The sequence below is a fragment of the Aedes albopictus genome, chromosome 1, assembly GCF_035046485.1.
Source record: "Aedes albopictus strain Foshan chromosome 1, AalbF5, whole genome shotgun sequence".
In the NCBI taxonomy this organism is placed as follows: domain Eukaryota; kingdom Metazoa; phylum Arthropoda; class Insecta; order Diptera; family Culicidae; genus Aedes; species Aedes albopictus.
The window spans coordinates 238,209,754-238,222,464 of NC_085136.1; the positions used below are offsets into that span (position 1 = coordinate 238,209,754).

General features: G+C 43.8%; 1 protein-coding gene across 4 annotated transcripts in view; it reads left to right on the forward strand.

The window, feature by feature from the left end:
- The window catches only part of LOC109425342 (Y+L amino acid transporter 2), a 103,181-nt gene that overhangs the window by 66,677 nt on the left and 23,793 nt on the right, over positions 1-12,711 (forward strand). For all 4 annotated transcript variants that reach the window (XR_009996453.1, XM_062846480.1, XM_062846481.1 and 1 more), the window contains exons 3-4: positions 509-755; positions 11,771-11,896. Coding sequence is in view for 3 of the 4 variants with exons in the window: in XM_062846480.1 (XP_062702464.1) it covers positions 509-755; positions 11,771-11,896 (373 nt within the window). In the remaining variant the exon portion in view is untranslated. The remainder of the gene's footprint in view (positions 1-508; positions 756-11,770; positions 11,897-12,711) is intronic.

Below are 12,711 nucleotides of genomic sequence, written 5' to 3' on the forward strand. Positions count from 1 at the left end.
GAGATATCAAGAAAGCTGTTTGTCGAGAAGATGAACGTTTGTTTATAGCGCAATGGTCAAAATTGGAGAGTTGCATCTTTTGATAGCTTGGGAATGAAACTAAATTTTAAAAATTTCCCATAAATTCAAAATCAATCGTTTACCAATAAAATTTTCTAAAGCACTTCTTGTATGCTACAAGAGTTGCCAGAAAATAAATCAGGCCGGAATATGATTGATGGCACGCTTTAAAGCCAGTCTATTCTCCCAGTGTGACTATTATGCGATTACATGGGTCAATGAGACAAAATTACTTGGTATTTTTTACATTAATCCTAGAACAAACTTGAAATTTGAGGTAGTCGAAAGTACTTCTGATTTGATGTTGATCCCCGATATCAACTCAATATCAGCAAAATATGCAAATATTACAAATATGCTGTTATGGGCAGATATGGAGTTGACTAAATTGCAGAAACTAATAATCAAAGACTGTTTTAATGAATTCTAGTTTTTTTCACATCCATAGGTCGGAGCTTACTGCTATGCCGAGCTGGGAACGATGATCAAGAAATCCGGTGCCGACTATGCCTACATCATGGAAACCTTCGGTCCTTTCCTGGCGTTTATCCGTCTGTGGATCGAATGCATGATCGTGCGGCCGTGCTCCCAGGCCATCGTGGCCCTCACGTTCAGCGTGTACGTCCTGAAACCGTTCTTCCCTGAATGTCAACCCCCGGATGATGCCGCCCGGCTGCTGGCCGTCTGCTGCATTCGTAAGTAACTTCCCGTGCTGAGCTTCTCGCTAGAAGATATAGTCTTAGGTATCGCGTACAGTATTATCGGATCGGAACCTGTCGGAAAGCATTGAATTCCATAACGAGTAACAAAATGATATAATTGCCGCTCTCAATTGCTCTACCGGTCACGCGTGGGCCTAGAGTCGGACCGAATTCACGGAGGGTGAATGAAGATGCCCGCCCCACCGACTGCAATCATATAATCCAATCGTAGATGCTCTTCTGTCGGTTGCCTCGTCGTCGTTTAAACTATTACCGTCAGCGGTTTTTGTTCTAACGAACGTAACTTGCAGCCCACAGCTACTTAGAGCTATACTTATTGCATGAGATAGTGGTCAATGTCTCGCGTGATAGCGAAAGTTACTGCATCACATAATCTTCTACGTTGTTTAAACAAGCACTTTCATCCCGTTTATTGCTCTTTTGAGCAATCAATTTTGGCATAGAAACTCTGACTATGAACATAATAGAATGAAAATGTTTCTAACTCCGTCACAAAAAATCCACATGGGCTGCGCGACATAAATTGAATAGTAAGTGCCTTTTTTGCCAAGTGATTTGCGTGCCTTCGCGCGTTTCTTATCACATGCGGTGTAAAATCTGTTCTAGCTTCCGAGGAAAGCCTCCGAAGGCGGAAAAGCAAATAAAATATGCGATAGCCATTTATCGTCATTGGTTTATCTATGTGCCTTGTGCTAGTCGGCATCTTTGCCACCGGTAAAAATACTGTGTTGCGAATGAAATGACGTGTTACAAATCTACGACGCTCTGGTGTCCCCCTGTCGGGTTGATAAAGGGTTAGAAATCATGTGCCTATATCGATTGTATTTGATCCGGTTGGATTATGACAAGGCATAGCTTTGCAATTTCCGGATTGGTTGCTTCTTTGCGCACATAGGGTAATGGAGATACATTGGACCTCTTTGAGAAGTCATCGAACAATCCAGCAAAAAAAATTTTTTTGTTATAAAACTTGGATAATTTCGAGCTCCTTGTTGGAGATCCACCATTAACTTTTTTCACAGACGTTGGATCACTTTGCGGTCTTCGACAAAGTTGTTTGGCATATAGTCACCTACAAAAATACCGAAGGGTTTAAATATACAACGCTTACAGCGTCATCTAGCGGCAAAATTCGAAAACTTAAGATTTCTGCCCCTTAAGCTTTATCGATTTTGCTCAAGTTTTGAACGTAGCTTCTGGGAGTTCAAAACAACTGATTCAGGAGGTAAGACTTGGCATTTTTCAAAATTTTTGTTTTTCATATAAGTGTGAGCCACCTTATCCACCATGCACGAATTATATACCGCAGGCATCTATTGGTGAAGACCTGCAGTCGTTGAGTGTTCTCCACTGATACACACCAAGTTTCACTGGCGTACATCAGCACATATTTCACTTCGAGATGAAAATTTGGATTTTAGTCAGAGACTGTCAGAGACAACCAAAGTAGAATCCAGGACTACTATTGCCCCGACCCAATAAGGGTCTGTCCATAAACTACGTAGTCTCTAAGGGCAAAAGGGGAGGGATCAAATTCTACGCTCCATACAAATTTAGAAAATTGTGTATGAACAAAAGTCTACGAGGGAGGAGGAGGGTCTAAGATGGGCAAAATTGAGTCTACGTAGTTTATGGACAGAGCCTAAACAACACTCCCGTTGTGAGATCGCAGCAAGCTGTGCGCGCGCGTAGGTGCTTTTTGCATTTGCTGTCAAGTTTTTTTTTTCGATTCCGCGTTACCTCCAATTCGAACAGCGAAAAATGAACTAACGATTGCGCTACGCCATCCGGAAAGTGATTCGGGTGAAAATCTTTCACGAGTTTAGTGAATATCGCAACAATTGGGATCCGAGGTTTACGGAAAGCCGTGTAAAGTGAAGCAATTTACGTCCCTAAAGTTTGTGCCGCGAGTGGATTCAAGCTGCGGAAAATAAATGAAAAAACAGTTCATGGTCCAGTGGCCGCCGCGAGTGTGGCGCATTCCAGTGCAAGGAACGCGAATCGTGTCCGGTCAGGATACAGATCCATTACGCAGACGCCGCGAACCTGTAGCAACTAGTCGTGAAAGTGTTTTCGGAGTCCAGCTGGTGTTCTCAATTTTGTTAGTTTGTGCTGCCTTGGAAAGGGAATAAGAAGCCCTGTGGGGGAAAACCGAGGGAAAAACAGAGTAGGGAAAGGCATGCTGCTATGGCACCAGTGGCGCCGTGCGTTACTGTACTGAAAATCTTTCTGAAGGACAATGTTGCATTTAGCGATTTTCCACGGAATTGGCGAATTGGCGAATTGGTGAGATCGTTTCAGGCTTCATATTATTTTCTTTTCCTTCCTCTTCTTTCGGAACTTCTTGAGGAACTTGTTTTTGATACGTCACAGCTCCTCAACTTTTAGAAATCAGTGTCTTGTTTCATTTCAGAGAGCGAGCAAAGGCGCTTAAACCTAGGCACAAGGGCCAGGACACGGACCAAATACCTGTGTTCCAACCCAGGATTCCAAGGACTAAGGGGTGACATTAACTTTCTTAGCAACGTCACCCCCACCGATTTTTCACGTAGTTAGCTTTTTCTATAAAACTGAGCGGTTGGTACGAGATGTCCCCGCCTTAATGGTTTTATTGTAGAATCAACAACGCTGCACAGTAGGCCTGGCCGCTTTAATGCTTGTAATGCATTCTTGATGTACTGCAAGCCTTAATAATGACAAGAAAAATGGTAGAAGTAGTCGATTCTATCATTTTCCAGGATTCTTTCAATGAATGGCTGTGTATGTGTAGACTAGACTAGACTAGACTAGAGCCTAAACAACACTCCCGTTGCCGCCAAACCTTTCGTCTCTCTTGAACCACCAAGTAGGCATTGCTGTGAGGCCAGTACACATCGCACTCTCAAGGTTAGCTTCGCAGCCTGCAGCAACGACAATCTATGACTCGTTTTGAGGAGTCCGCCAAGGTAGCATGCTGGCGCTTACCCAGTTTCCCGAATGGACCTCACCATTCCGTTTGTCCTCGGAAGGTTGGCAGTGTCGACACAACGCCTGTTTCCAACTACACCCAGTAGACCGATGCCTCGACAGCAACGCTACCAGGATGTTCTCTCTGCGCCACTTAATCGCTGTAACTAGCCATTCTGCAAGTCTACACGCCACCTCCAAGACGATGAGGGTGATAGCCGTTGAAACGACATTCCAGTCAAACTCATCTCTACACATCCTCTGGACAAAATTGTCCGGAGTTGCCCTCGCCGCATGTGACAAGCATGCGGTCACGTCTTGGGTCACGTATTGTGCGAAAACGCGGGCACACGAACAAAACGTGTTCCACCGTTTCCCCGAACATTCGGGAGAACCCGCTTGACCGAAGCGGTGCAGATACTGTCGAAAGCAATCATGGCCTGGAAGGACCTGTGTCAGGTGGAATGTTAATCCCGCATGGCGCCTATTAATCCAACTATCTGCCTTCGGAATCAACCTATGGGTCTACTTTCCTTTGATAGAACTGTCCCAAGCGCGCTACCATTTGACCATGGGGGCTATCCTGGCAGTTCTGCGTATACCTCTTAGACCGATAGGCACCATACCAGTGATGACGCAGAGCGCGTCGTGTGACACGGTACGGGACGCGCTCGCAACCCTCAGACACATCAGCCTGTAAGTACTTTCCAGCTTACCACGGTAGCTCTCGATACTTAGCGCAGAGCCCCACGCTGGGCCGCCATACCTTAGTATGGACGTAGCGACACTAGTCAGAAGCTTACGCTTACTGGCGTACACCGGCGCGCCGAGCTATTGGACATAATCCGGGTCAGTGAAATTATAGCTGTGGAGGCTCTTTTACAGGCGTAATAAACGTGGCTACCGAAAGTGAGCTTATCGTCGATCATCACGCCGGAGCGCTTCGACGTGATAGTGCAATCGCCTTCACTGATCATCGCTGCTCCGACTTCCGGTTCTTCACAACCATCACCACAGTATTGTGGTGAGCCAACTCCAGTTTCCTGAACCTCATCCACGCCTTCAAACCTTGATCGAGTGGGTGGTAGTCACTCCACTTCTTCAATCGACTCACCGTAGACTTCGAGCGTAATATTGTCAGCAAAGCCGACAATCTCCACTCTAATGGCCAATTTCTTCACCCTGGCTTAAGCGTTAAACCAGGCTCAACCCATATAAAGCCTGGCTTACCGGTTAAGCCGAGGTGAAGAAATCGACCCTAACTCTAACCTCAACACCTCGTCGTACATGACATTCAGGCCCGGATTAAGGATTGTGGGGGCCCGGGGCCCGGGCGATTGTGAAGGCCCCTCGGAGGTACAAATGCGATGAGCAATACAGTTTCTCTTTGACTTTCAGTAGTACTTGAACCAAAAATGGTTTTTGTGGGGGCCCCTAAAATGTGGGGGCCCGGGCCCTGGTCTCCCCGGCCCCCCTTAGATCCGGACCTGATGACATTCCATAACACCGGCCCCAGGATGGAACCTTGCGGGACTCCTGAGGTTACGTAAAAGCACTTCCGACCCACCTCTGTGTCGTAAACTAGTACTCGATTCTGGAAGTAACTTCCGAGAATCTTGTACAGGTACGCAGGAGCTTTGATCTTTTCGAGCACCTTCCCCGGCGTGTCGATCAAGCATATTATTCTATATGCCGACGGGTATCCGGAAACTTTCCCCATTCATGGCAATAGAACCAGGCTCTGTCTCTTCCATACTTCTGGGAAAACTCCAACGTCAAGGCATTTCTGCATAGAAGACTTGAACTTTTTGGGAGCCTCTGTATTGCAACCTTCAAAGCTAGATTCGGAACTTCGTCCGAACCTGAAGCCTTACCTACGCTAAGGGACTATGCTATCCCCTCCCATTGTGACCCTCTCCACATTGCCAGCCCCAGTCCGCGGCTGTCCTACGAAAGAAGGCCAAGGACTATGATCATGACGCGGAAAAAGCCCCTCGATGGTCCCCTCCAACGTCTCTGGAGATTGCTCTGTATACAGTAGCTATTACATTTACTATAGTAGCTATTACATTTCTCGTCTTAGCCATCACGATCCTGTATGCATCATCCCACGGAATCGCATTGGCACTCTGACAGAGACCCCTAAAGCAGGCCTTTTTGCTTGTCCTTATCTCGGTCTTCAGCGCGACTTTGCCGCACCCGCCGTTCTTTTTGCTCTTTCTCAGATCGTGCTCGCTTCATCCGCCGCCTAGCGGTCTTTCTAGGGCGTTTAAGGAGCGTTTCGGGTGTTTACAAGGATGATTCAGGGTGTTTCAGGGGCGTTACGGGATGTTTCAAGGGCTTTATAGGGGTTCTCGAGGGGTTTCAATGGCGTTGCAGGGTTTTAGGGTGCTTTACAGGGGTTTCAAGAGGTTTCAGGGGCGTTCCAGCACAGAGATCAGACGAACATGTTTGAACAAAATTGCTTGAAAATCTTGTGTCAATAAAAAAAACAAGCTCAGTAGCGACATCGATGGTGACTTTCCCACCTAAAAGCTCGTTTTGACGCCATAATGGCGCTTACTAAAGAAATATTTCACAAGCGCACCTTTAAATTTTCCCACTTAAAAACTAGGCTGTATTTGCTCTAATAACAACAATGGAATTATCATTTTCTTAGTAAATCCACCACATTCTCTCGGTGGAGTTATGTTGCGGTGCACATTTGGCGGCACTAGCGCCATAAGATAAAACATCGGCGAATTTGCACCGCGCTTCGAAATGTGACAGCGCCGCGTAATGACCAATTTCCCAGCTAGGCGCTGTCCATAACCTACGTAGACTCGTTTTTGGCCATCTCAGATCCTCCCTCCCCCTCCGTAGACTTTCTTTCATACAAAAAAAAATGAAAATTTGTATGGAGCGTTGACTTTGACCTGAACCCACCCTCCACTTCCCTTAGAATCTACCGTTGCAATGCTATACACAACCGCACTTCATGAGCTTCAACTTCTGTTATCTGCGGTTCCAGGAAATTTCAGTGAGCCTCGAGGATGTTCCAGAGGGTTTCAGAGCTTTCCAGAGGTTATCAGGGCTTCAGAGCGTTCCGGGATAATTTCAAAAGGGTTTCAAGCACTTTAAGAAGAACGAGTGTAATCAGTTTCGTACCTTTCAATTCCGCCCCAGTGGATAATTGACACTGAGGAAGATTACAAGTGGTGGTCGAAATACGCGTATCTGTCAAAGGATAAGCAAAATACAGAAGAATTAAAAGGTACGAAACTGATTGCACTCAATCGAAGGGGGTATTCTGCTTAGAGGGTTCGAAAAGTCGGTACAAAGACTGTAAGAAGGTTTCTAGGAGCGTTCCAGAGCTGTTCCAGGGATGTTTAAGGGGGTTCAGATGCGTTCAAGGGGGCATCCATTTAGTATGTCACGCTAAAAATGGGATTTTTCAACTCTCCTCCCCTTTTCGTTCGTACGGAGTTTTCCTATACTTAATACATTGCCCATATAGCCACAGCTGTAAAGGCGTGGGTATCCAGCATGACCATGCTGGGGGTGACAGGTTCGATTCCCGGTCGGTCCAGGAACTTTTCGTAAAGGAAACTTCCTTAACTTCCTTAGGCATAGAGTATCTTCGTGCCTGCCACACGATATACACATGCAAAATAATCATTGGCAGAGGAAGCTCTCAGTTAATAACTGTGGAAATGCTCATAGAACACTAAGCTGAGTAGCAAGCTTTGTCCCTGTGAGGACGTCATGTCAAGAAGAAGAAGAAGAAGAATACATTGCTTGTCACAATTTTCAGAACCCCCCCTCTCCCCTCTAAGCGTGACGTACTTTATGGATGCCTCCCAAGGGGATTTCAGTGACGTTTCGGAGGAGCGGTTGTGTTTCCATTGGTAGAGAGACTCCTTAATAATTTTCTCTATATACTTCTTAGAATTCTTTTCGGGAATTCCTCCAGGGATTCTTTCAGGCATTTCTTCAGGAATTCCTCCAGAAAATTCTCAAGAGATTATTCAGGAAGTTCCTCCATGGGATTTCCTAGAAGATCCACAGATATTCATCCAGGGGTCGGAACGTAAACTTCTCTAAGGATTTATAGAAACCTCTATTTAGGAAAACTTTGAGAAATATTTTTCCGAGGACTCTTTAAGAATCCCTTAACTCTTCAGAGATTATTCCAGAAGGTTTTTTTTTAGAAATCCCTTCAGGATTTATTTATTGACATTTCTTTTTCACTAGGGAAATTGTTTCAGGAATTTTTATGTACTAAAACCTCTCAGGCATTTTGCAAGAAATTCTTTCATGAATTCCTCCAGACGTACCTCTAACAGTTCTTCCAGGGTTTGTTCCAAATCATCCTCCAGGAACCCTTTCAGAAATTTTTTAAGAGATATATTTTAGAATTCCTCCAGTACCTTTGTCTGCCATTTCCAAACTGATTCCCGAAGAATATTTTTCAAGAATTTCTTATTTTAGATTTAATTTAGAAATTACTCAAGGAGGTCCTCTAAAAATCCTTTCAGGGATCATATCAGAAACTTCTGTCCAGCAATATCTCAATTCCTGGAGGAATCCCAGAAGATATTTCAGAAAGCGCCGCAGAAGAAAATCCAAAAAGAAACCTTCTTGTCTGAACATTTCTTCGGTAACCCCTGACAAAATTTTCCATGGGATTCCTGGAGGACCCCTGGAAGAAATTCCGAAGGAATCACTGAATGTTCTGAAAATCAAAAAAAAAAAAAATCCATGGATGTTTTTTGGAGGTTATCTCTTACTGATATTCATGTGAAATCCAAAAACTTCTCAATGAATCTCTGGAATTTCTGAAAGAATCCTTGAAGATTTCTTTAAAAATAAATTGTCGATCTAATTCTTGCAGAAATCTCTAGAGATATTATTTAATGAATCCCTGGAGAATTATGTGAAAGAATCCCAGGAAATTTTCTGAAGCAATTCTAGAAAGAGTTACTAAAGAAATTTCTGGAAACTCTCCCTCAGAAACTCTTCATGAATTTCCTATAAGTATTTATAATTAAATATTCAGAAAAAAAACATCCTAGTGAAATCTCTTACCAAAATTCATGGAGGATTTTCTGGAAAAACTGGAGCAATTCATGAACATATTTTTAAAGGAATCCATGAAAAAATATCTGGAGAAATACTCTAACTTCCGTAAAGTTTCATAGAAAAGTCTTATAAAAATAAATTTTCAAAGGAATTTACCTAAAATTTTCGGGGATTTTTTCCTGAGATTTTTTTTAAGGTATCCGAGTAAAAAAGATATACTTTTAAAAAATTCAGGAGGAATTTCTGGTGAAATACATGGAGGAATACCCGGAGTAAGTCATGAAGGAATCTTTATGTGCGGCGCGCCGGGTCAATTTAACTGGTGGCGACGCCCACGTCTATGATCGAGTTCTTAACAAAATGTTTCGAAAAGTCTTTTATAGACAGCTTCAGCAAAAGTATAAAAAGAGTAGTCTGTCCAGAGGAAAATTAATCAGATTTCTCTAAACAATCGCAGGCTTTATTTCAAACTGAACTCTTGGAGAATTTCCGAAAACGTTTCCAACTTTTTTTTTACTTAATCATTTATTTTAGGCTCATGCGCCAACAGGCATAACGGAGCCGAATTCAATTAAAACTTTTTACAATTTCATGTTTTGACTTATAAACTATATTAGTGGCTTTTCGTTGACACGTAACATCATGGTGTGGCGTACTGCTACTGGTCAAGCGTAGAGTGGACAAACAACCTGTAACGATACATACAGCCGATTTTCGAAGGGACACGAGGTGGACAAGTGGAACAACAAGAAGGGATATCAAACGAAGACTTCAGCTTGCTTCAAGAAGTGGTACACAAGCTTCATATACTCAAGATCAAGTTTACACAACACATCTCTAATGTCTTTCTTTTCTGGATCCCTTGGGCCCTGAGGGATGCACATAAATCGGATCTGGCAATACCGTATTCGGGGCATTCCCACACAACATGGTTGATATCTTGATAGCCTGCACCACAGCTACAACGATTGCTATCTGTGAGCCCTATTCGATAGAAATGCGAGCCCAGAGAGTAGTGATTGGACATAAGTCGACACATTTTCTTGATAAAATCTCGACCCATATCCAACCCCTTGAACCACGTCGTCTTCGATACCTATGGGAGAATTGAATGTAACCACTTGCTCAACTCTCCTGCATCCCATTTTTGTTGCCAACTGACCAAGGCATGCTGACGAGCAATCGAAAAAAAAATCATTGAAGACGATATGACGGTCATAAATATCGCCTTCCATAGCGCCCACCTTGGCGAGTGAGTCTGCTTTTTCATTGCCCGGGATCGAGCAATGCGAAGGGACCCAAACCAAGGTGATTCTATATGCTTGATACGATAGAGCGCTCAAAAAAGAGACGGGCTTGGTGGTCTAGTGGCTACCGCTTCTGATTCGTATGCAGAAGGTCATGGGTTCAATCCCTGGCCCGTCCTTTTCATCCTACTTTGTATCTTTCTATCCACTTTCTCTCGCTCTCTCTTCTCTACATATACAACTCATGTATATTCATATGTTCATAGCCATCGCTAGAATCAGAAACGAATTGAAAAAAGTCGTTTCCCTCCCTTCCAACTTCCACTCACAGCACAGTGTATATATAACGCCTATAAGTTATGCAACCAAAGCGTGCTGTGCCGCTTGACCTTATTCACCTTATTCACCACACAATCTATCACGAACACTATAAATAACCCTATCCATGGATCGCATCACCGACCCAACGGTGACTCCCAGATCTCCCATCCTTTCAGTCTAACAAATACCCCAGTCCCTGCGGGTTGTGGGGACGCAGAGTGCTCTCGGTCTCTAGTAGCAACAACCAGTACACTCTAACATTCCTTTCCCTTCCCAGCTGACTATAAGGACTTGGCCGGCGCCGTTATTGATCAAATATGCATGAGCTGCTAAAATTGCACTTTGAAAATAAGTGGAATGTCCCAGCCCCTTATTCAGTTGGATCTCAGTGCAACTGGTACCAGTTCAGATCAATCACGGAGGAGCAACCATTAACATGTATGAGTCAGAATTGATCGTGATACGATAGAGCGCTCAAAAATGATCGTATTTCGCTTAGGAAATACGTGGAGTGCTTTACCGGCCTCATTGAGCGAATAGCCTCAATTGAACTGAGGCTATCCGTGAAAATGAAATATTGATCAGAGGGAAGAGAGGCGATTCGCTTTAATGCGTAGTGCATAGCTACCAATTCTGCGACATATACTGAGCAAGGACTTTGAAGTTTATGGGCGGCGCTATGAAGCTCATTAAATACACCAAATCCAGTGGTATCATTTGTTTTGGACCCGTCAGTGAAAAACCTTCTGTTACAACTGATATGACCAAATTTGCTTGCAAAAATTTTGTGAATGTGCTCCGATCGGAGCGGAACCGGCATTTCACGGATTTCTTGCATCATGGTCAGATCAAAAACTATAGTAGAATTGGTTTAGTCTGGGAAGCAATCGCGGTTGGGAACATCCAATGAAGGGTGAACCTCCAGAGTCATGTACGAGTAGTACACTGTCATAAATGTTGTTTGATAAATTCGTTCGATCAGCTTCTCAAAGTTTTCAATTACTAATGGATTTAGCACCTCACAGCGGATGAGGAACCTTAACGAGAGTTCCACGAAACGATCTGATAAAGGAAGTACTGCTGCTAGTACCTCCAAACTCATTGTGTGCGTCGAGTTCATACAGCCTAACGAGATCCGAAGACAACGATACTGGATACGCTCTAGCTTCAGAATGTGTGTTTTCGCGGCGGACTGAAAGCAAAAGTTACCGTATTCGAGAACCAACAGTATGTTTCCAACTTCTCGGCTGCTAAACTATTTGGTTCTTTGTTGTCAAATTTCACGTCCGATACTGTGATATTGAGCCAAGTATTGAGCTACACTTATTATCCACTTATTCTTTGCACTCACCAGAGAAAATAGTTCCACCAAGTCAATTACATTATATCGCTTATCAACTTTTCCTCTTGCAGTGGTGCTAACATTCGTTAACTGCTGGGACGTCAAGTGGGCAACCGCCGTGCAGGACATCTTCACCTACGCCAAACTGTTGGCTCTGTTCATCATCATTGGAGCCGGAGCGTACTACTTGTTCAAAGGTAAGTGAACCGCACTTGTTGAGTGTTACTAACCGCGCTGTGTGTAGGTAAGCGAATGCCTATAACTTTACAACTTTACGATCTGTTTTACACCTCGGTTGGGATGACGGGCTTGTAGTAACAAGCAACTATCGGAGTTTGCTAAAATGCTAATCAGTTTCCGAACGGTATCCAACTGAACAGGTTGCTTGTGGACAGATGTTGCGAGGACACGGGATATCGGCCCTAGAAACACCAGATGTTGATTTCTCAGTGCATTGTATACCGTAAATCGCGTGGCAAATCAATTGATGCTAATACTTGCAGTTCATTATTCATCGATTTGCAATAAGCAAACAAACAGTATGTTTTATGACTTCCCCACTTGAAAGGGTAGGGCACATCGGGGCAGGTTGGAGCGGGACTCCTTTATCCTTCCCATCTATTACCCAAGCAAAATGACTTTAAGACAAAATTATCAAATATTATTATTAATAATATTTATTAAAAACACTTTACCACTTATGTGGCATTCGTGTCTGGGAAATTATCAAATAGGTTGCACCAATATAGTGCCTACATTGTTGCCCTAAGCACACATCGCGTAAATTATATATGTACATATGTTATTAACCCTTCAGGACGCGCGCCGTTGTAAAAATTACAACTACCAAAAAACCTCGGTCGTCGTATACAGCGTAAGCGCGGTGCAGTTTCAGCTGCTTGATGGCGCGCGTCCTGAAAGGTTTGTGCGGTGGACACACCTTGTTTAAGGTATTTTTTACCACTTATTCCTCAGTAAATTCATCAAACCACATCAAAGTGTGGGTTGACCC